The sequence below is a fragment of the Phyllosticta citribraziliensis genome (assembly GCF_038025025.1).
Source record: "Phyllosticta citribraziliensis strain CPC 17464 chromosome Unknown J3D65scaffold_1, whole genome shotgun sequence".
Taxonomy (NCBI): domain Eukaryota; kingdom Fungi; phylum Ascomycota; class Dothideomycetes; order Botryosphaeriales; family Phyllostictaceae; genus Phyllosticta; species Phyllosticta citribraziliensis.
In genome coordinates, this window is record NW_027117338.1 from 223,248 (window position 1) to 245,574 (window position 22,327).

At 55.7% G+C, this 22,327-nt stretch overlaps 6 protein-coding genes across 6 annotated transcripts; 2 read left to right on the forward strand and 4 right to left on the reverse strand.

Moving 5' to 3' along the window:
- Positions 1-171: 171 nt before the first annotated feature.
- J3D65DRAFT_663332 (major facilitator superfamily domain-containing protein) lies at positions 172-1,974 on the reverse strand (the record flags this gene model as incomplete). Its single annotated transcript, XM_066802654.1, has 4 exons — positions 172-1,123; positions 1,171-1,192; positions 1,371-1,484; positions 1,572-1,974. The coding sequence occupies 4 exons, from the start codon at positions 1,972-1,974 to the stop codon at positions 172-174; spliced, it is 1,491 nt and encodes a 496-aa protein (XP_066659292.1).
- Positions 1,975-2,911: 937 nt separating this feature from the next.
- J3D65DRAFT_663333 (major facilitator superfamily transporter) lies at positions 2,912-4,651 on the reverse strand (the record flags this gene model as incomplete). Its single annotated transcript, XM_066802655.1, has 3 exons — positions 2,912-3,216; positions 3,269-4,324; positions 4,375-4,651. The coding sequence occupies 3 exons, from the start codon at positions 4,649-4,651 to the stop codon at positions 2,912-2,914; spliced, it is 1,638 nt and encodes a 545-aa protein (XP_066659293.1).
- A 1,043-nt stretch (positions 4,652-5,694) lies between these two features.
- On the forward strand, positions 5,695-7,980 carry J3D65DRAFT_4301 (mate-domain-containing protein). Its single transcript, XM_066796184.1, has 2 exons — positions 5,695-6,589; positions 6,649-7,980. The coding sequence occupies exons 1-2, from the start codon at positions 5,944-5,946 to the stop codon at positions 7,566-7,568; spliced, it is 1,566 nt and encodes a 521-aa protein (XP_066659294.1). The 5' UTR covers positions 5,695-5,943; the 3' UTR covers positions 7,569-7,980.
- Positions 7,981-9,511: 1,531 nt separating this feature from the next.
- On the forward strand, positions 9,512-11,552 carry J3D65DRAFT_608361 (arginase family-domain-containing protein). The gene is made up of 7 exons (XM_066798570.1): positions 9,512-10,074; positions 10,128-10,145; positions 10,316-10,388; positions 10,468-10,551; positions 10,609-10,830; positions 10,878-11,188; positions 11,241-11,552. Exons 1-7 carry the CDS (start codon positions 9,846-9,848, stop codon positions 11,486-11,488), a joined length of 1,185 nt encoding a protein of 394 aa, XP_066659295.1. The 5' UTR covers positions 9,512-9,845; the 3' UTR covers positions 11,489-11,552.
- A 262-nt stretch (positions 11,553-11,814) lies between these two features.
- J3D65DRAFT_672840 (uncharacterized protein) lies at positions 11,815-13,749 on the reverse strand (the record flags this gene model as incomplete). The annotated part of the gene is made up of 8 exons (XM_066803519.1): positions 11,815-12,456; positions 12,598-12,628; positions 12,688-12,726; positions 12,776-12,889; positions 12,939-13,015; positions 13,065-13,161; positions 13,223-13,313; positions 13,606-13,749. 8 exons carry the CDS (start codon positions 13,747-13,749, stop codon positions 11,895-11,897), a joined length of 1,155 nt encoding a protein of 384 aa, XP_066659296.1. The 3' UTR covers positions 11,815-11,894.
- A 1,063-nt stretch (positions 13,750-14,812) lies between these two features.
- J3D65DRAFT_608365 (Mus7/MMS22 family-domain-containing protein) lies at positions 14,813-22,287 on the reverse strand. The gene has a single exon (XM_066798571.1). The coding sequence runs from the start codon at positions 22,226-22,228 to the stop codon at positions 15,026-15,028; it is 7,203 nt and encodes a 2,400-aa protein (XP_066659297.1). The 5' UTR covers positions 22,229-22,287; the 3' UTR covers positions 14,813-15,025.
- Between the last annotated feature and the right edge of the window lie 40 nt (positions 22,288-22,327).

A 22,327-nucleotide genomic window follows, 5' to 3' on the forward strand; every position in this document is an offset into this window, starting at 1 on the left:
CTTTTCACGTCAATCGAGCGTGCTTCGTGCTGATGATTTCAACTATTGCTCTTACGCTGCCGTCCCCCAAGTCTAATCTATCTATGGCTATCTCGCTAATTCTAGAAATCAAAAACACAGAGAAATCTAAAGCTAAATCGTTTCAAGTACAAAAAGAAAAAACATCCAACTTCATTCCCCAGACAAGAGCAAGGACCGCTCCCCCTCGACATCCTCAACCTTGGTTTCATCATCCAAGCGGATCCAAAGCAACGCCACAGCCACCGCAACCAGCGCTCCCGCACACGCCACAAACGGCAGCCCACTCGCCCAACTTCCCACCGACAAGCCCCAATCAAACAAGCCCGCCATGGCCGGCGTCCCCGCCATCAGGCCCGCGGCATCGACCAGCGTCAACACCGTGTACAGCCGGGCGACGTGATGCTGCTCGACGAAGCTGGTGACCAAGCTCCGGATCAAATACATGACGCCCCACCCGGCGACCTGGACGGGGAGCGCGGAGATGAGCCACGGCAGCGACGGCGCGAGGCCGATGCCCAGGAAGCCGACGGCCAGCGTGGCGGCGGAGCAGCGCGCCAGGAGCAGGTCTTTGCGCTGCGCGGCGAAGTGCAGGCGCTTGGTTAGGTGGTGGGCCAGCGCTGGCAGCACGAGAAGCAGCGTGAACATGACGAGGCCGGCCTGCAGCGAGATGACCAGCGTGGCGCGCGAGATGGGAATGTGGTAGCGGGCGGACGTGTATTGCAGGAGGAGGTCGGTCGTGTTGTAGAGGAGAAGGTGGATGCTGTAGCTGGGCAAGAGCACCAGGATGCGTGTGTCCGACGTCAAGAACGCGACCGAGTGATGGAGACTTTTGACGAGGCTTTTGACGCGGTGTGGTAAGGTTGTTGCTCTTGGAGAGCCACAACTCGAATCTTGTGTTGGTTCGGTGGTCGTCAGGGCGGGAGCCTCCTTGTACTCCATGGTCTCTGGCAAGAAGCATACAACCATGAAGCTGAAGAAGAAGATTGCTGATCCGACCATGGTCGGGGTAAAGGGACCGAATTGCATCAGCCAGGCGCTCAGCGGTGTTGCAAAGAAGTTTGTAAAGAGCTGGGCCGCGCCCATGCGGAAGAAGACGTTTACTCTGCATCATTCAGCTCTATTCAACGGTTCCAGTCAGTAAGTACACACCTTTCATCTTGATCCGTGACGTCTGCAACGGACGTGTACAGCACAGCGCCAGCGACAGCACCGCCTCAAAGACCGAGTGTATGCCACCTAGCCAGACCAGTCTGATAGGCAGCGTCCTCCAACAGTAGCCTGGATCGAGATCAGCACAGGAGCAACTGCCGTCTTGGGCGACAGCATAACCAAAACGACAAACAACGTACAGACGATTTGAATCCACACGGATTTGGCAAGGAAGGTCGTGACCAAGATCAACAGCATCGGCTTGCGTCCGTACGAATCGGCAAAATATCCCCACGGTATAGCAAAGGGGAGACCTAGGGAGCGGTCAGCCGCATACCTCTTCTTCTTCTGCCCGTCTCCATACGAAGCAAACAAACTCTAAGAAAAAGCGCACGACGTACTTCCCGCCGCGTCGAAGAACACCTGCCACGCCTTGAGCAGCGCCACCTCGCCCTGCACCTGCGGCACCTTGCAATACTCCTCAGGAATCCCACCAACCACGCCGTAATCGTGGCCTCCTTGGCCACCATCATCACCACCAATGCCGCCTCGACTGGAGTAGTACTGCCGGCAGTACACGGCCTCGTAGATGCGCGTCAGCGCGGGACTTGCCACGACGTCGGCGAACTCGAGACACACGACGACGAGCACCAGGAGGTGGCAGACGGCGGCGCCGCTCCAGCGGCGATGACGGCGGCCCTGGCGTGTGGCCGAGGACGCCGAGGCGGTCGAGGAGGGCGATGCGCTGCGAGAGAGAAGGAGCGGCGACGCTTCATTGTCGTCAGCAGTGGGAGATATCGCCATTGACTATCTTTGCTGGCGGGGTCTGGCAGTTTTGTGTCGGATGGCGTTGCGTTGCTGTGTTCGCTGTGCTGTAGTCGCCTACATAAGTGTACCTGTATGGGCTTCGAACGAGATATGACAGTCGCGTTTGTCGTCGTCTCGGCTGCCTAGTACCTTGCTGGTGGCAGAGCAGATGACGTGGGTGTTTGCTCTCACGCCCGCCTGCTCGGTTGGCGATTACGCTTGGTCCAGGGGTGGTTTGCAACTCTCCAATCCAACCAACCAACCAAGCCCGCCTGTGTGTAGCTACGTGGCTGGCTGGCTGGCGAGAGCGCCTCTCAGTGAGCAACAGAGGTACGCATGCAGCGGAGATTAGGCTCAAAGCCCGGCGCAGCTGTGCAAGTAAGGAATGGGAAAGTGTTTCATACCCAGGAGAGCAAGCAAAAAAATGCAAGGCTGACAACGAACAGCACTGCCTGCCCCCCCAGCCCAACGTCTTATCGGCGAATAGAAAACGAGACAGCAGACGCGCAGAATGTAGATCGGGGAAAGGTGTGCTTTTTTGGGCTGTGTGCGCACGGCCAGCACAGGGCTTTACATAGACTCCTCCTGCCTGTTTCGTGTCACGCACACACGAGCCGAGAATGATGTTTCTTCTTCGCCATGTTCCAGAAGCGAGTCGTGGGGTGGTGCGCTGACTCGCGGCAAAAGCAACGGCGAATAAACTCCTCGGCCGCCATGTTATGGCTTTGACCGCGCGGTCACGAAGTTTATGATGCGACGCGCTTTTGATGGAAGCAAGATCAAACGAGGAAACGATGAGGTTGATTCGGCGGCCTCTCTCTCTCTTCTACACCTGGGGTATATAACTTTTCCAACAAACGACCACCTTCTTCGCATCCTGCATCGTGCATCGCCCACACTTGAGACAAGAAAAGAAAGAAAGAAACGAAAAACATTAAAAGGAACTGTACTCCGGGTTCACCCAGCCCGGCTCTCCAGCCTTGGCGCGTATCCTGGGACCGAACCGGTGAATCAAGGCCATGACGACGAGGCCCGAAAAGGCCGTGATGATGCCCTGAGCGGCGAAGCTCCACGTGTAGCCGGCTCCCTCGACCCAGGGCACGATGAAGAAGGGGTCGACGAAGGCGCTGAAGTTGAGGAAGACGGCGTAGAAGGTGACGACGCTCATGGACTGCAGCGGGTAGCAGTCGACCGTGTAGGCGGCCAGGATGGTGTTGCCGGTTTGGATGCCGGCGGCAACTAGACTTTGTGAGCTTTTGCACGACGATGGCTTGGGAGGAAAGGGACTTACTGAGGAAAAAGGCAATCTGGCCCACTATCCAGTGGTATCCCTTGTCGATGCTGATGCCCCAGAGAATCAGACCGACGGTCGTGACCAGGCACGCAGGGTAAACGAGCCACAGGCGCATCTCAGCGACGCGAACGCCTCCATTCTTTTCCGTCAACTTCAAGATGATCCAGTCGCTGAGACGTCCGGAGCAAAAGAGCTCGGCGAATAGCGTTCCGAGAATGAGTCCAATGAACAGCAGCCCTTGGATCTGAGGCGAGTACTGAGCGTACGCCGTGGGGATGTACGTGATGATGGAAATGATCCACCAGTACCAACCAAAGCCGTAAATCAAGACGGAGACTGACACAGTTGGAAGCGCAAACATCTTTCCGAACCGAATGTAATGGTCCAAGGCGCTTGGATGGTTCATCCCGGGCACGGGCTTGAAGTTGAAAAAGGGGAGGTTCTTTGTGCGCTTCAGCTCAACCTCGGTGGCGACGCTGGGTGCCCGTTGTGTCTTTTCAATGTCCACGGTTGACTGGGAGTGGTCGAGCCCCTCGACGTACGGCATGTGCTTCAGCATCTTGTTCCTGGGATAGAGAGTCTCTGGCAGAAAGAAAATCTCTGCAATAAGGATGACGCCAAATTGAATGGCATTCAGCCACTGGACCCAGTACTGGTCGACAAGATCCATGAAGCCTCCAATGAGCGGGCCGAGAAGGAGACCCATGTCCAGGGCGAGCACCCACAGGCCCAGCTTCAGACCTCGTTGGTATTCGAAGAACATGTCGTTGATAATGGCCATGCCGACCGTTGAAGCGGGCGCAGCACCGAGTCCCTGGAAAAATCTAGCCGCCATGTAGCCGCCGTAGTTTGGTGCTACCGCCGCGCCGATTGTGGAAATAAACGCGATCAAAGTTCCAACAATGAAGACTATGCGCCGTCCAAAGATGTCGGCGAGCGGGGACCACAGAAAAGGTCCTACGGAAAGGCCGAGGGCTGGGATGGCGACGGTCCAGTTCACTTGGTCCAAGGTGATTCCGTATTGCTCTTCGATCTGAGGGAATGAAGGTACAGCTGGGGACAGTGAGCAATCACTGACTGAAGTTCAAGTTCAGAAAACTTACTGGTTGTGGTGAGGTATGTGAATTCAAAGTATAGAGCCATAAGAATGACGAGGATGGAGTTTTTCCTGGCGGTCGACCAGTTCAATGGATCCAGGGGATCGCTCGTAGGCTGCGGATGGAGCCTCAAGCCGTGTTTGAGGACCACGCCATGCTCGACCTCGACCGTCGTGTGTGATGCGTTTTCGACGACGCCATCTTTCTTTTCGTTGTTTGTCAAGTCCGATGCTTTGGTGTTGAGCTGCGAGTATTCGGGCGCTGGCCCAGCGTCTGCCTCCATCTTGACAAAAACCAGAAACGTCAAGAACAAGCGAAAGAGTGGTGATGCAGCGGAAAGCGTTCAAACTGAAGAATATTGAAAATTTTGGGCTGAGCCCTGGTCTATCTATACCAGTGGTCGACCTGAATCACAGCAACACAGCAAAATATTTGCCAGGGGAGGACAAGAAGAGGCACAGGGCCGCGAGCCGGGAGGGACAGGGCCAATCCTTCCCGAAAGATGGCCGCAACGTGCGGCTACGACTTTGATGGCTTCGCGCTAATGTGCATGGAGAGAAGCATATTTCCATGCCGCAAGCTGTCCCACGCGAGCCGGATAGTGGTGGCTGATTTCGGAAAAGACTGCCGTTCCTTATCTCAAACTACTGTGGTCCGGTTATCAGCGAGTGGCCAAGTGTGAGGCGGACACTTGTATGACGACTTTAAAGTCACAGAAGAGCTGGAGTTCCTGCATGGGTGTGGTTGGGCGAAGAGATTTGGCGTGGGATGTCAAGCGTCAGTAAGGTTGGAGTTGTTGTCGTCGAGGATAGTCTGGGACCGGACAGCGAGCCCATGGGGAGGACGTTCTGCCGCTCGTCACCGCCAAAGACTGGCGAGGTAGCACGAGCCAGCCCTCTCCATCCAGAACTTCACCTCAGCGTCCGATGTCTCTCCACCATGTCTTCAATAGGCCTCCGTTGGCGATGCCGGCCTCAAATTGGCCGCTTCCAGACAACCATGCGGAGACGGCCTCCGCCTTGACCTCAACTCCAACTGCGCACATGCAGTACCTAATGCTTAGCCGACCGAGTTAGTCAAGTCCAAGCCTACTGCGACGGCGATAAGACACTCGCCATCCCTGTCTCAAGCCCTTCGGCACTCCCGCCGGCCTTTGACTCCGACTGCTCCCCGTACATCGACTTGCCAATCGTCTGTCTCTGCGGCTTTCTCGATTATTCTCACTGCTTACAACGGAGCGCGGCCGACAAAACTTTGCGCTGGCTTCATGCAACAACCATGGCGTAATGATCGCTCTTATCGCAGCTGCTGTGCCGCCCGCCGTCCATCCAGACTCCGCCGTGACTGTCTGCATTAGTACATTGGTCCTTTTTCAGATCTTTCTGGAGCATTTTCAGTGACATACGCTCCGCAATTCATTTCAACCAAAAAATTTCCCTTCGCACCACCTTGGGCTCAGGGTGGCTTGTCCTCGTGCTTGCTGAGCGCCATTGCTTTTCCTCTAGTCTTGCAGCGTTTCTGCAACTTTTTTCTTTTTTTGCTCCGCTCTCATCAATCCAAACGCGCCGGACCATCATGGAAAACCGACAGGACGACATACCAAGTGCGCGATCATGGCTCCCAAAGTTCCTGCGGCGCGACAACAAACAAGCACTGTCGCATCTTCAGACGCCGGATGAGTACACTTCGCTTCTGCCGCCGCGAGAAAGAGAAGAGGGCGAGATAATTGATCTCGAAGATGGAGGACGCAGCCAAACGGAGCTGGTCCTGGCCGAGTTCTGGCTGTTGTTCAAGAGCTCTGTGCCAGTCATCTTGGCCTACACGCTTCAAAACTCGTTGCAGACAATCTCGGTACTCATTGTCGGCCGGCTCTCCGCAGAGGCGCTGGCAACCGCGGCTTTTTCATACATGTTTGCCATGGCATCAGCATGGTTGATTGCTCTTGGAGGAACCACGGCCATTGATACTCTGGCTTCGGCCAGCTTCACGGGCAGCCGCAACAAGCACGACCTGGGAATCATTCTGCAGCGCTCCTTCTTCATCCTCACCCTCTTCTACATTCCCGTGGCCATCTTGTGGATCTTTTCCGAGCCAGTCTTCAAGGCTCTGGGCCAAGAAGACTACATTGCGCGAGACTCGGCCAAGTTCCTGACTGTCCTTGTACCCGGAGGTCTCGGGTACATTTACTTTGAATGCATGAAGAAATATCTCCAGGCCCAAGGTGCGTCTCCGCGCCCGCTTCTCCCTGGTGTCCGGAAATTCCATGCTAATCCGCAGCAGAAATCATGCGTCCGGGAACCTACGTCTTGTGCATCACTTCGCCGCTCAACGCCGCTCTCAACTATCTCTTCGTCTACACCTTCGAAATGGGCCTTCTCGGTGCGCCGCTCGCAACCGGGATATGCTACTGGCTGTCGTTCGCGCTGCTCGTCGCCTACGCGCGATTTGTCGACGGCAGCGAGTGCTGGGGCGGCTGGGCACCGCGCGCCGCGCTCAACAACCTGCGCGTCTTCTCGCGGCTGGCGTTCCTAGGCGTCGTGCACGTCGGGACCGAGTGGTGGGCCTTCGAGATCGTCGCCCTCGCCGCCGGCCGGCTGGGCACGATACCGCTGGCCGCGCAGTCGGTCATCATGACCACGGACCAAGTCATGAACACGATCCCGTTCGGCGTGGGCGTCGCGACGAGCGCGCGCGTGGGCAACCTCCTCGGCGCACGCAACGCGCGCGGCGCCGCGCGCGCCGCCAACACGGCCGCCTGGCTCAGCGTGCTCCTCGGCGCCATCGTGCTGGCGGTGCTCATGGGCGTCAAGGACGTGTACGCGCGCATCTTCAACGACGACGAGGCCGTCGTGCGGCTGACGGCGCAGGTCATGCCGTACGTGGCGCTCTTCCAGATCGCCGACGGGCTCAACGGCAGCTGCGGCGGCGCGCTGCGCGGCATGGGCCGCCAGCACATTGGCGCCGCCGTCAACATGGTCAGCTACTACGCCGGCGCGCTGCCGCTGGGCATCTACCTCGCCTTCCACGGCTGGGGCCTCGCCGGCCTGTGGGTCGGCCAGTGCATCGCTCTGTACCTCGTCGGCGCACTCGAGTGGGCCATTGTCGCCTTTAGCAACTGGGAGCATCAGGTCAAGAAAGCGTTTGAGCGCATGGATCACGGGGACAGGGCTGAGCGCGGGGCCCAGAGCTACGACGAGTGATGGGCGTGGTCTTGCATTTCTTCTCGTTCGTATCTCATTGCGTCTCGGAGTCCAGGAGCCAAGAGTCTTCGATGTGTAGACACAGACATAGACACGATATTCTCATGAAAACAATGACTAGCCAAAAAATCCCGAATCCAAACAATTCGCCAAAGCTCTTCCGAATTTACCAGAACGATAACGGGATAAGGCCGGAAAGGATGAAAAGAAGAAAAGAAAAGGAAAAAAAAACTTTGCTCAGTGACAGTCCCACCTCATTGGCTGCCGCCGCCACCACCACCCTCCAGATCTAGGCACATTTCCCGCGGGCAAAGGCGAGCGAGCAAGCAGACTAACTGGCCCGCAAGTCGCCCGTTTGCCTATCGCCCACCTGCTTCCCCACGCCACGCCAGATCTGCCTACCACCTAGTCAAATACATACATGCACTAGACGCAGAAAACCTGCAACGATGCAAAAGCGACAGCAGGGTTGAGCCTCGACAAGAAAGCCAGCGCGCACGCACGCGCCTACGTACCTATTTGCCCACACACCACCACCAATCACCATCAGTAAGCACAGTAGCCAGCTTCTGGACTAGGTACGCATCCGGGCTTATCCCACGCGAGGTGGAGGCGGTCGATCTTCTAGAAGGCATGTAAGGCGAGGTGGAGCAGAATACCGAGTGGGCGACGAAGTGGACACTGCGCGCGGCGGCGGCGGCGGCGCAGAACAGCGCAAGAAAGAGAGTGTTGTTGCGCCGTGAGTCGTGACAGGGAAGGTCGTTTTTTTCTTATCCGTCCGTCGACGTGACAAGCATACCTACGTACAGAGGCGTGTATGGATTATGGGCATATCACGACCACCACACGACCACCGTACGCTCTTAGCCATCGACCCATCACCCTACCCAAGGTCCTCCCGATTTCCGCCGTCGAGCGAGGCGCGCAGCGCGCAGCAGCCAGCAGTCGTCCCCAGCGCGTCCGTACACAAACAGACGTCGGTAACAACCACCGCAACCCACTTCTTCACGGTGGTAGGTATAGATTGCGGGGACGTTTGTCACAGCGTTAGTAGCCACCACTGCGCGCTCTGATTGGGCCGCGCGCGGGCGATCGACGCGGATCGACGGCCGGGAGACGACGGCCGTTGCGGTGGGACAGACCGGCAGGGGAGAGCTTGAGCACGGGCCGCCGCTTGTGTGTTAGTAAACGCCGTTTTTCACGGCGAGCTTATCGGCGAGCGACAGGGCTGCTGCGTGGTAGTGGGGTGATGATGCTGGTGATGGGCGGCTGGCTTGTCCGTTCGTTGCTGCTGCTGCAATGCCGTCATGGAGAGACGGACTGTCAGACAGATTGATGGTCGAACTGGAGGAGGGATTGAGTGGATCGAGCGGCGGCGGCGGCGGCGAGCTGAGAGAGGTCCCGTCATGTCAGTTTGTCAGTTCATTTTGGTGGTCAAGGCATGGAAGCTCTCGATAGATGCGGAGCTGTCGATTGCTCTCCCGCTTATCGATGGCCAAGGCCTGCAGCATCCGGCAGTGCGTCGAGACGAGAGCGAACACAGAGCGCTTGCAACAGCCACCTTTTCAGGCCCCTCCGTCGATTGATACCTCGCCATTACGTAGGGCGCAGGACGGCGGCGGCGGCGTTGGCAAGCCACGGAGCCGGCGGCCGAGACGACGACCACAGCGGGCGGCAGGCGGGCGCAGATCAGCCAATTGCGTGCAGAGGGCACGACGTGTAAGAGCGTGTGGTAACGGCGGCATTAGGTAAGTCTCCTAGATGTATGCACATCAACGACGTGGCGAGAGCGGTCTGTCTGTCTGTCAGGCAGGCAGGCCAGCCAAGGGCGCAGAAAAGCAGACGGGGAGATATGGACTGGGCCAATTGGCCATTGGCGTGGCGTGGATACGGGAGGTTGGACATGGAAGAAGGGCTGCTGGCTCCGTCATCCATGCTTGCTGCAGATGTTTTCCGCCTTTCTATCCGCCATGGAGCACGTCAGTCAAGTCAGGCACGGCCGTGGTTTGGTTACCAACGTGCTGGCGCTTGGTCTGTGGGGATGATAATTGGATCCCCTCCCCGCGGCGCTGCGGGTTCAAAAAGAAACCAAGGAAGCGCGGCACAGCTACCAACTCTTTTGCTGTTCGACCCCTCTGCTGCTCGAGTGGATGACACCTTCTCCTCCTTGCTGCTTGTCCCTCTGTCTTTCCAAGCTCTTCATCTTTCCCGTTGCCCTGTCTCGCGTCGTCTTGTTGATCCTCTTTGCCCATTGGATTGTCCAGAAAGTTTTTGGCCATGAAGACCGTTGCTGCTCTCGCAAGCGTCGCTGCGCTGGTGGCTGCCCACGGCGACCACAAGCAAGAGCCCATTGAGGGTCCTCTCAAGGGCATCTGGTACAACTCTCTGCCCGGCGACGGTGGCACCCAAGCAGACTCGGTGTTTAGCGGCATTTCGACCTTTGGTCGTGTCGGATACTCGCCGTGTCTAGCTACCGACGACGTCAAGTACGACATTGCGTTCATGGGTATGTCGAAGGTTTCCCAGCATATATTTCTCCTGCTAACTGTCAATTCCCAGGCGCTCCATTTGATACCGGTCAGTTTGGTCCCTGCGTCGCAGATGTGAATTCTTTTCCGCGGTGGGAAGGGGAGCAACAGTCAACTCCTGGATCCGGATAACAGGATGTCGCTAGAGACTGCTTCTCGCCATTGCGGACAAGTTTTACACATGGTGTATACTGGACGGACAAAGCTGACTGCGATCAGGCACTTCTTACAGGCCGGGTGCTCGTTTCGGTCCTTCCGGAATCAGACAAGGTTCTCGCCGCCTCAATCTTTAGTATGTCCCTAAGCCACCGAAGAGCAGAAGCTCACAAGTGATTTGCGGAGGATCAAGGCTCACGGAGAATTGGATTTAGCGGAGGATACAACGTCCCTTTGGCCGCCAACCCTTTCAACAGCTGGGCCACCATTGTCGACTGCGGTGATGTGCCTGTGACCTCGTAAGTACTGCCGGGTTGGACATTGTGTTCTGGGGTAGCTGGCTGACCGAGAGACAGGTACGACAACGTCTGGGCCATCAAGCAGATCGAGGAGGGCCACAACTCGATTCTGTCCCGTGCTCCGGCTACCAATGCCCACAAGAAGGGTCTGTCGAGGAAGGGCAAGACTCTTCCCCGTGTCATCACCATGGGCGGAGACCACACCATCACCCTGCCTCTGCTCCGCAGCATCAACCGCGAGTACGGCCCTGTCAGCGTCATCCACTTCGACTCTCACCTGTACGCTCTTCCTCTTCGCTTTTGGTGACCAAGCTGACCGCAACAAGTGACACCTGGCGCCCCAAGGTGTTTGGCGGTGCTCCGTCCGACACTGCCAGCATTAACCACGGCACATACTTCTACCACGCCGCGCAAGAGGGCCTGCTCGCCAACGACTCCAACATCCACGCCGGCATCCGCACGACGCTGAGTGGTCTTTCGGACTACGAGAACGACGGCTACTGCGGCTTCGAGATCGTCGAGGCGCGCGAGATCGACACCATCGGCATCGACGGCATCATCAAGAAGATCCGCGAGCGCGTCGGCACCGAGAGGCCTGCGTACCTCAGCATCGACATTGACACGCTCGACCCGGCCTGTAAGTCTCCCAAAGCTCTTGCAACGTATTGAATCTGTTCTGACTGTCCCAGTCGCCCCGGCCACTGGCACGCCCGAGACTGGCGGTTGGTCCACGCGTGAGCTCCGTACCATCATCAGAGGTCTCGATGGCATGAACCTGATTGGTGCCGATATTGTCGAGGTCGCCCCGGCCTACGACACCAACGCCGAGCACACGACCATGGCGGCTGCTGACGCCTTGTACGAGGTCATGACCATCATGGTGAAGAGGGGCCCGCTGAGCGTCAGCTCGATTGGCGACGACATGGAGGAGCTTTGAAGAAACTTGACAAGATACCGAATATGAGCATATGACTGGGTAAACGACAAAGGAAAGGAGGGACGCGTGGATGACGAGGGTACTGCGTGTTTGTAGAAGCAATACCAAACAATGAAGATATGAAATTGACGAAAGCGCGGAATGGGTCGGAATCGGTATGCGGGTGATGGAAGGGATTGCGCGAGTGTTTGTATTTCAATGGGAGACATCAAGGTGCATGGCAGTTGGGCGCCTTGTGAAACCACCGACGTGACTTGCCGAATCCGGAAACGAGCTGCCCTACGCACACCATTTTTCCAGCCTCTTCTAGACTCAGCCTCGTCTTCCACGACAAACCTCCCACTGCGACTTGACACTCTGAACATGGGTTGAGGTTTTCGAAATGTCGGGTCTTTGCATTGCATGACTACGGTTTGTCTCGACCTTCAACCGCACCCTCATCGTAAGAGCCCAGTCTTGAATCGCTTTCCTGGCTGATGACAATAGTGCGGTAAATGCCATCGCCATCGCCTCTCTCCAAGTCCTTGGCCGCGTGCCCCACATCCCCCATCTCAAACCCTCCACGACCCCCGTCGTCGTCTTGCCCCTGCGTCGTCGGCGCCGTGTGCCACGCATGGCTGTGCGAGTTCGCGGGCTCGTCGAGAGTGCTCCCCACGCGCGTCCGCGACGACCGTGTTTGCGTTTCGTCGGTGCTTCGCTGGTTGTTTCGCCTCGAGAGCACGTTGGACCACTGCCACCGCGCCAGAAACGACGATAGCGGCGTCGACGAGAAGACGTCGCGGATGGAGCCGCGGCTCCTGCGGCGAGCTGTCGGGGATGTCCGCCGCCGCGGCTTTTCGCCTGCTACGACGAGCGGAACTGATGACGGTATCAGGCGCAGCAGAGATTGAAGCGCAGGCGCGCACGCTACCCATAGACCGCAGTGCGCTTCAAGGTTGGTCCAGATGGCGCCACGGAACACGTAGTGTCTGCATGCGAGTTAGTTCTCAGCAGCGAAGCAGTCGCGCGTCACTTTTCAATCATCAAAAGAGGTAAAGTTTGGGCAAGAAAGTCAAAGGGTGGCTGATATTTCTGCAAAGCGCGGGGAAAGGGGGTCAAATTCCACATACGTTGCTTTCGCGTCATGCGGACGCACAATGTCTGGTTGCATTAGCAGCATAGATATGGCCGCCTTAGACAGCCTGGACCCTTTCACTTACAAGCGAAACGGATTATACCAGCGATAATTGCGAAAATTCCTGAACTTGTGAGCATCTCGGGGGATACTGATCGACGCGCCATGCCTACCGACTGCAAAGACGAAAGCTATCCTCATCAGGCGCACACTAAACATCATGTTCTGATGCAAGACCCATATAGGGGCAAGAAGCAGCGTTATGTCATAGAAGATTCCGAGAGCAGCTGCCACCAGGTTAGCAGACAAGTCATGGGGTGCCGAATCGAGACTTGCCGTGGACGTTGAAAATTTGTTTCTCATGATACTTTCTTATGCAATTGATCCCAGGGTGTTTGTCGAGCCAAAGCGCCCTGCTTAGAGTCAGACAGAGGGTTGCAGAGAGACAGTCAGAGCAGATACTTGATAGGGTGACACTGGAAGATAAAGGCGAAGAAAGATCCGACCGTTGTCAGCGTAATGGCGACAGCCAGCAGATATACGAGGATGAGAAATCGCCCTTGGAAAAAGGTCAGCGGGTCCTTCTGGTAACGATGATGGATAGGGACAGACAAGCCTACTTTCTCGGCTCAATCGAGGCAAAAAGGCGGCAATGGACAGCCGTATTAATCCACTGGCGATGAAGTACAATAACAGTCCTGACGGGATGACCTATGGCTGTGTCAGACTTCTGGCATGAGAAGGCGCTTGGGCATCTTGCCTTTTTGTAAGTGTGCTTGCTCGCTGGCGAGACCTGATCTTTTCGTCGTCCGGAGCCATAGAAGGTCCCTGTCGTTTATTCAGCAAAGCTTCCTCAGCCATGACACTTGGACAAAAGAATTGAGAGATTCACCAGTAAAGTCACAAGCCGTAAAGCCAAGGAGGAATATCTACAGGAGTACATGGTCAGCAAAAAGAGGGCACGCGATAAACTTTTGGACCGGATCAGACTTGCCCACCCGACAATGGCCAGCGCATCATCTAGGCCGTGGATGCGCAGCAGAAAGTAGCGCGCGTAGATTCGACACACCATCATGAAGCACGACAGCGTGGCCAATGAAATGAGCAACTCCCGCAACACGGTAGGCCCGTCGTCGGAGTCCGCCATGATGGGTGGGTGGGTGGTGGCCGGCGGCTCCTAGCTGCTCACGATGCGTGTGACGTCGTGCCGTTCAATTTCCGTCTCAAAAAGGCGAGGGAGGGAGGGATCCTTCGTCCCTTGTTTTGGTCACCGGGCTCCGCTCAAGAGCTGCGCTGCTGTGGGGTGAGCAGTCAGGCAGAGAGTTAGTTGTGGGGCGAACACACACACACACAACTGGGGCCAGGAGGGGGGTCGTAGGGCTGATTGCTCCTGCTTCGGCCGATGATGGCCCAAATACCTTGCTGGTACTTTTGGGTGGATTGCGTCCGCAGCGGGTGTGAGGGCCGCTGCCCGTGGACGTCGTCTCGTTTGGCTGTCATACGGATGAAAAATGGAGCGGAGGAAAGTTTGCACAGATTAAGCTTTTCGTCTCTGGTCGAGATGCCCGCTCCGGTACGGGACTGTTACCTTGCCGTGCCTGTCCAGACCGATCGTTTCGCTTTCGTATTGGTGTTTGGTGGCTTGTCCCTGTCTTTGACTGCTTGTTGTGGACTCTAGGGCGTTAAGAGGTTGTTGTGATGCAACTTCTGAAGTCTTCCCCTGAAACGAGAACGGCTCCAGACAATCGACTTCTCACCAACACGCGCACCATCTCACATCCTGAACCAGATTGGCATTGTCAGAAACAGAAGGGAATGCATGGACTAGCATCCAGGAACTGCCTGCTTGGGTTAGTGGAGAGAAAGCCGAGATGTCGAACGTGGGGGAGACGGCACAACGAGCCTCAACAGTCGATACCAGTGCTGCAACCACACGCGGATTAGAAGCATCCACGCTTCTCAACTGCAAGGAGCCTCCAGACACACTAGAAGACCAGTAATGAACGGGCGCATGTAGCAGTAATCGACGGTACGCTCTTCGAACAGTGCAGTAGGAGCTCCGTGAGCCACGACTTTCGACACGCCTCAATCAAGAGTTTGCAGAACCTTGGTGCAGCCGGTTGAATGCTTTATCGCCAGATGAAAGCCAGAACAGATCGCAGATGCCCGTGCGACCATTCATACCTTCTGCCCAGCGCGCAAACAACTCCGCGCACACTGACTAAGTTAACAAGCAGGGATTCAACGACAACTACAAAACCATGACTCGCACCCAGAATTTGATCAAGCTTGCTCAAGCTTATAGTATGCTTATGCTAGGATACAGGTTTTTGCAAAAGCCATGCCGCGTAGAAATCAGTCGCTGAATTGACAGATGCGATGGGTTGCAGTGAGTGGAAGCAACCCTGCCATCCAGACTCCCCTTAAATGATGACGACTTCGTCCTTTTCCCCTGGAAACACCACGTCTCTTGCCCTCCTCGTGGGCCGGTCAAAGTCCTGTGGAGCCTCCCCGTCCAGCCCTACATCCAGTCCCGCATCCACCGCGATACCGCACGCTTCGCAAGCGGCCCATAGCGCTTCGACCGCCTGGACGACTTCTTGCTTCCCCTTTGCAACGCTGCACGTAGACACGTGGACCTCTCTGCGATTGCCACCCCGCGTGAAGACGTAGACGTCTTGCCTTTCCTCGTCGGCGTCGAGGCTCGCTTGCCCTTGTTGCACGGTGGCAGAAGAAGAGACGCGGGTCCACTCGCCCCCTTCAAGGCTCTCTTTGACTTCTCTCTCGCAGAAGACGCGGATGTCGGAGAGCAGGCGGGCTTCCCGCTGTTGGCGATCCTGTTCGTCCTGCTCTGTGGCTGCATCTCCGTGTCCATCTGGGAGACGCACACTTAGCCCAGCGTCATCGACGTGTGGGTCCAGGTCGAGATCTGGAATTCCGGCGTTGATTTGGTCGGCTCCAAGTATGAGGGACGAAATCCAGAGAGCGCACTTCCTGATATTCAATATCTTTTCGACGAGGTTGGCGCCTTGACTTGATCTTGTGCGCAGCGCAATGTACGTGGCCGCCGGTACTGATGCTTGCGCAACACGCAAAAGAAGAGCGACGGTGCGTAGCACATGTGGCAACCTCAGCAGGTGTGGTTGGGTAGTGAGGAGCTTCAAAGGGCCAGCAAGCAGAGCGTCAAGAGCGACGGCGAGCATTGCAGTAGTGACAGAGCAGGATCGCGGATCAGTGGCCGAAAAAGACATTGGGAGGTCGACGAGGAAAAGAGATGTTGCCTCGAGAATGGGGGCAGAGAAGAGAAACGACGAAATGAGGCCGTTTGACGAGATGCTCTGCGTGATGTAGGCCGAAAAAATGGCGCGAAGGAGTACGTGGCGGAGAGTTGGAATGTACAAAGGCTGCAGCGTGGTTGTTGGGCCATGTTCAAAAGTATTCGACACCGCAACATGGAGTTGCGACACTAGATACGGTTGTTGAGAATCAAAAGCCGCGCGCTCGGTGACCGTTTTGACAAACGTCACGAGTTGCTTCAGTGTCCGCGGAGTAGACAGCTTAGGCGCGTAGGACTTGAGACGCCCGACGACGTATGTAGGGTCTGTTGCAGGCAGCGGAAAGGCGGACGAATCGGTGAAGAACTTGTCGATGGGGTGGATTTCCGAAATGTACTGTTGGAGAAATTCGACCACGGATTGGACGAAAGCAACGTATGACCCCTTGACAGAAGTCTCTTGCTGGATCTCTTGATAATTCCTCTTCATGGCATTCATGAATTGCTTCAAGAAGTGGCCAAGCTCTCGACGCAACCCAGGGAGGTCGCCGTGACCCGTTTGCATCGCTTCGTCGTACATGTCGCGCATGTTGGACAGGATCATGGAGATCAGACTAAGACGTCTCTCCCTAAACTCGGACAACTTGATGTCGACGTGACCTCTCGAGTTTTCCAAGAAGGGAAGATTTTGAAGAAGAGGATGGCTCGGATCCGCACTGAGCAAAGCCGAAGTAAAGCGGTGCTGGAACTTCAGCATCGACTCGCGCTCTACCAGACACAGCATCCAACTCGTCAAAAAGTCTTGCTTGTGCTGCTCGTAGCTCGTCGAGTTTTGCTCCATCACCAGTGCCATGAAGTAAGGCCCATACTTCCGCGTTTGCTCGGTGTCTTGCAATTGTCGCCACGAGTTCGTGCCATACGCATCCAGGTAGTTATCCCATTCCTTTTTACCAACTCTGACCGACCGGCCAGCGAGCCTCGTCCAAGCCTCGACTGACTTGGTTAGGAGCCTATCATCAGGAGGCACGTCTGCGCCAAAGCAAGTCGACAACAATTGCCACAGCGAGTCCTGTAGGAAGTCAATGGAGGAGCCGCTTGGTCTCGCAGCTTGCCGTGGGACCAGCTCTTCATCCTCCAAGTCGGGCCACTCCCCGTAGTCTTGACTATCCTCAGTGTGTTGGCTTTCTCCGGAAGTCTCTTTCTCTTTGTCTTGGACAATCTGCATGAAAGCCTGAAAAACCTCCACAACCTCAACCATCAGTGAGATGACGTCGACGCTTTTGGCGTCAAACAGCTTGAACACATCCCAAACCGCGGAATCTTGAAGGAATGCGGTAGCGATTTCAACATCATGCGCAGCCGAAATGGCCAACTTCAGGCCGACAACAGCGTCCAGTACCGTTGCCAGAATCTGGGATTGGTTGGTCTTGATGGTCATTTGCAACTGTTGAGGTGTGATATGGTCGTGTCCTTGGAACTTCATAGCTTCGTACTGAGCCTCGGCCTCGGACCTGGCCAGTCTGTGTTGAGCCAAATTCTGCGAGACGATGTCTCTGAACCACTCGGAGAAGGGTTCAAGGGCAGTGGTCCCTTCGTCGGTAGAAATTTGGAATTTAGCCAACACAGACCAGGCTTTGACGCTGAGTCTGCAAACTTCTCGGTGCGATCCAGTTTGGTCCACGAGGTTGCGAAGAAAAGTCAGGCCGGCTCGGGACTTTGGAGGAGATGCCCAATAAAGCGTACAGAGTAGGTCGTGTTGATTGCGGAGGCCCTCTAGATCTTGCTGATGCAACGCTTCTTCTTTGCGATAGCTGCGTCTGTGGTTCGGGACCAGACGCCAAGAAACGTTACGAATCTGCCTTTCGTTGTAGACACCTCGCAGTGCCTTCAAACCAACGGCCAAGGTCTTGAGGAAGACGTGAAACGTCCTGTCGTCTGGCTGAATGACAAGAGACGGGTGTTGGTTCAGCATCTGGAGAAACTTTGCGGAGCCTTTGCTGTCTTCGTTTTGCAGGTTGTTGAAGCCTCGGTGCGAGAAAAAGTCAAAGACGGTCGTCAGCGCTGGCTCGCATCGCTTCCAGTTCCAGTTCTGAACCAAACAATGACACCGGCAGAGACAGGAGCGAATGTACCCATTCAAAAATACTCCAGGCTTTTGTGATGTGGCAGAATACAGCTTCAGTACTCGACTCAGCAAAGGCATGCCAAGAGACCAGTCTCCCTGAACAGCTTGGTACCGGCGACCAGCCCGGAGGACACCGATCGTGTCGAACTCAAGATACGGAAGAAGAGTGAAGATGTCGTACCATGTGCGCTCAAACGTCGCGATATGCCGAGAACTTGGGACAGGCGGCAGCAACTCTTCTCGAACAAGATCCCAGAATGAAAACTGCGGGACCTTGGCCAACTCCAGGACGTGTACACAAACCACGACAATTTCAATGGCCAATTCATCCTCGTGAATGCCGCGCTCCCGAATCAGATGGCGACGATTGTCATCAAGATATCTCCGGAGGTCAATCATGCCATGCTTCAAGACAGACTTCAGCAGTGAACTCGTGACGCTCTTGAAGACTAGCTCCAGGTCGTTCTTGATGGTATTGTCGATGGTCGTGTTGTTTGCAATCTGTAAAGTCTGAGATGCGACCAGGTTCAAGAACATGGTCGCCCGGATTGCAACTGATTGAGCGTTTTGGCCTGAAAAAGAATTCCTGGGGGTTGCCATATCGGGGAGAAACTTCGTAGAAGCCATCTCAAGGAGATTGAACATGTGTAGAACGAAGGAGCGGCGATCAACGGGATCAAGGAAATGAAGATGCACCGAGACGTATCGCAAGACGCTCCTCAGCAGACACAGACAGTCAACGACAGACGAAACATCCTCTTGTGATGCGTCCGCCCCAGGGCTTGTATGTTGACTGTGGCGGGCGATGACAGTGGACCACAAAGAGCTGAGTTCAGATGCCACCTCATCAGTCCACGCACTCCATCGAAATGTCTTGTTGCCGAGACTGAATACGTGCACCTTGGTTGGAATGTTCATGTCGCGATCTTTGACATCAAGGGCTGCTTTCAACTCTCCCCCGCCGATGAAGGTACTCTCATGAAAGAAAGTGCCCATTGATAGAGGAAGGACGTCAAAGTCTGTTGTATATCGAGTCCCATAAGGCCCCAGGCCCTCAAGACAGTCCAATTTCGCCTGTTCGGTTTCTATCGGAATCGGAATCGGCTGCTCATCAGGATACTCAGGTAAAGGTTCACTGGGCTGTCGGTATTCTCGTGCTTCAGTGTCCACCCGCTGAGCTGGTCGTTTGACACGTCCTTTGCGAGGTGGGCGCACTGGCGCTTGGGGCTCCCGCTCAGAGTCGGCACGAACATGATTTGGTTCTTGCTCTCTTTCTAAGCGGCCCTGGCCTACTGGCAAGGGTGCCACCTCGTCTTTATCCTCCAAGAATTTCGAAAGCTGGGGGTTGGTTACGGTAGTCCCACTGCGCAAATTGTCGACAAAACATCGATTGAGGGTGGATAGCTTCTTCTTGAAAGCTGCCGTTCGGTGGCGCCGGTCGTAGTCATCTTCAAGACCTTCTAGTTGAGCAGTCCGGTAGTCTGGTTGCTTCAGGCCCTGCTTTGACGTCCGAGGATGCCCGCCTGTGCGCCTTTGAGCATCCTGGTTGCGATCGGTAGCCGCCCCTGGTTTGGTCAAGGACTGAACACGTTTAAGCTGCATCTGTCGCAATGCTTTCTTGGGCCTCTGTCGCAGAGAATCACTCCCATCGTCGACCGGGACTCCGTGTTCTCTTGGCCCATTGTGCACCTTCTCTGGTCCTGGCAATAGTTGTTGAAACGTCTCTCGTCCCGCGTTGTCCGAAACTTCGGGACGGTTGGATTTCGGTTTGCGAACATCAGCTTGTGCAGAGGGACGAATCGTTCCCGCTCGCCATTCTCGCAAGACACCATTTGCGTCTTCTGTGTCTGCAGCCGTCTGCAATCTAATGTGTTTCAACTTTGGACTTCGTCTTCCCTTGTCCGCTCGATGGCGCACTGAACGTGCAGCGACGCGGATAAACGCGGGCAGCTCCTCCGACCTGGAAGTTTGAAAGACAGGCGCATCCAGAACGCTCAAACGGGGAGCCTTTGGCCTTCCAGGATGTGTGTTCCTCGTCTGGTTAGGACGACTGCCCTTGTTTCCCGAAGAAGCACGCGGCACTCCTACGCGTGGGGAAGCCTCGGACTTGTCAAGTCGCATTCTTTTGCGCGAGTGCAAAGTGTCTGTGAGTCTTGTCTGCTTTTTGCGTTTTGGTTTGTCGATCGTTCGATTTCGCGAGCCAGACGGCAACATGGGATCAACCCAATCATGCTCTGGTGCTTCAAAACCCCCCTGGGAGATCATACTGTCATCAAGATCCATGTCCAGCTCGGATTCCTCTTGTGCAACCGGAGGCGGGGCTTCCGCAACGGGCATGTCGGCTCCTGAGTCGTCGGAAAACAAATCTGAATGCCGTGGTTGCTCTGCATGGCCGGAGGACTCTCTTGATGTCGAGGTTGGTCGACGGTGATTTGAGCGTACGCTTGTCACGGTGACGCCAGTGCGCACGCTCGGTGTCCTGGAGAGCACTGAGTTCCTCCTCGCGCGAGGGATGACATTTGCGGGCTGGTCTCTTTGCCGCTCCTTCTCGGCTTGAGCCTGATAGTCCAGTCTCAACCAAGAAGCTGGTAGGACACCTTTGATTCGCTTCTGCAGATGGCGGAATTGAGATTTGATGGTTTCGTCGGAATCATTCTCAGAATCTGAAGATACTAAATTGACGGCTGAATTGTGGCTAGGGCGTCTTGGGCGCCTCTGGGGCGAATCGTCCTCCGAGTCTGACCGCACAACTCTTCTTCGGATCGGCTTTCGCGACGAGGACAGGTCCGGGGTTGGTGGCTGCTCTGGACTCAACGACGGCAGTAAACGAAGATGACGATCCCGAGCCTGAGGCTCAACCGGCACAGGCGGTGTTCGGGACGGCGGTGGCGATGGAGGAATGTCAAGGATGTGTAGCTCTGGTCTTCGAGCAGGTCGAAGCTGTTCGGGGCGGCTGGTCGGGTTTTTCTTTGAATATGTCTGTCCTGTTTTTCGACGCTTGGCACCCTGCTGGATTGCGCCAGGATGCTTTCGTTGAATCAAAACGGAGAGATCGGGAAATTCATCGCTATCGCTCAAAGCATCATTGTGTTCTTCGGATACCGGCAGTTCATCGTGCGGAAGGGTAGTTGGGATATTCGGCGGAGGCGAGGATGGCAGAGGTGTTTGTGAGCTGTTTTGAAATTCGCTAGACTGGGTGTTATCGACCACAAATTCTCTTTCCTGAGTTGTGAGGCCCTCGTTCCCATGGTTTTGATCGTGCTGTCTGGCATGTTGAGCCGCGACCTTGACGGGCTTGAGGCCTCTTGCTCGAAGAGATTGTCTGTACTTTTCGTTTTCCAACAAGTAGGGGTGCAGTTGGATAGGATTCCGCTTCCGCAAAGCTCTTCCAATTCGTGCCAACTCCACATCGTCCATGTTTTCCACCTCCGGAGAAATCGATACGGGCCTTTCCATTCTTGGAATAACGACCGAGACTCGAGGCAGTGCGCTGGGTTGTGTCCCTTGACCTCCATCTTCGACGCTGTCTTCGATATTTGTTCTTAACTCTGGTGGAGATGACGGAATCTCGGAGGGTGGAGGCTGATATCTCTCCTGCGCCGGCAGCGACGATGATATTTGTCCTTGGGTAGATTGTCTAGGCCAGTCATCTTGCAATTCATCGTGGTCGTTGGCCATCTCTGCGGGTGAATCAGCCCGAAAGACTGGTCCACTACTAGAGCCACTGGCTGGAAGTTTTTGGGAGGCATTCCGCGGTGTACCAGGCGCCGAGGAGCGATTCTGCGTCCCAACTCCATTTTCCGTTCTTGTAATTCCTTCCTCCGAGATATGAGACCGATGCTGGCTTGAAGCTATGTTTCGGGCGGTGGTCGATCCATCGAAATCGTCTTGACGTGTCCTTGAAGTCTGACTGCCTCGATCACCCTGTGCTGACTGGACTTGCGATGTGGAGGGCGGATTGAAGGCCCTTGCGCTTGGATTGACGAAATGCCGTGCAGCGGTCTTCGGGTCTTCCTGAGCAAGCTCATCTTCGCTGCTTTCCTCTCTCTCACGAGGATATTTGTGCTGGAATATTCGATGAGGTACGTGGAAATTGGCATGTTCCGTATTCCCTTCGCCGATGGGATTCGATCGCTTCGCGTCGGGACCGGCGTGGAGTTCTTGTGAGTCGTATTCGTCCTCTTCATCCGAGTCCTGGACATAACCTCTGGTGCGCCATTGGGACATTGAGAGCTTTTGACATAGCGGTGCGAGTCGGCAGAAATGCTGTATGAGAATGCCTGCAGTGTTGTTGGTCGACCGGGGCGACGCGCGACGCGTCGAGGC

Coding starts and splice junctions, on each gene's coding strand:
- J3D65DRAFT_4301 (XM_066796184.1), top strand. CDS start 5,944: ATGGAAAACCGACAGGACGACATACCAAGTGCGCGATCATGGCTCCCA. Junction 6,590..6,648: donor GAAATATCTCCAGGCCCAAG/GTGCGTCTCCGC, acceptor AATCCGCAGCAG/AAATCATGCGTCCGGGAACC.
- J3D65DRAFT_608361 (XM_066798570.1), top strand. CDS start 9,846: ATGAAGACCGTTGCTGCTCTCGCAAGCGTCGCTGCGCTGGTGGCTGCC. Junction 10,831..10,877: donor ATCCACTTCGACTCTCACCT/GTACGCTCTTCC, acceptor GACCGCAACAAG/TGACACCTGGCGCCCCAAGG. Junction 11,189..11,240: donor TGACACGCTCGACCCGGCCT/GTAAGTCTCCCA, acceptor TGACTGTCCCAG/TCGCCCCGGCCACTGGCACG.
- J3D65DRAFT_608365 (XM_066798571.1), bottom strand. CDS start 22,228: ATGTCCCAATGGCGCACCAGAGGTTATGTCCAGGACTCGGATGAAGAG.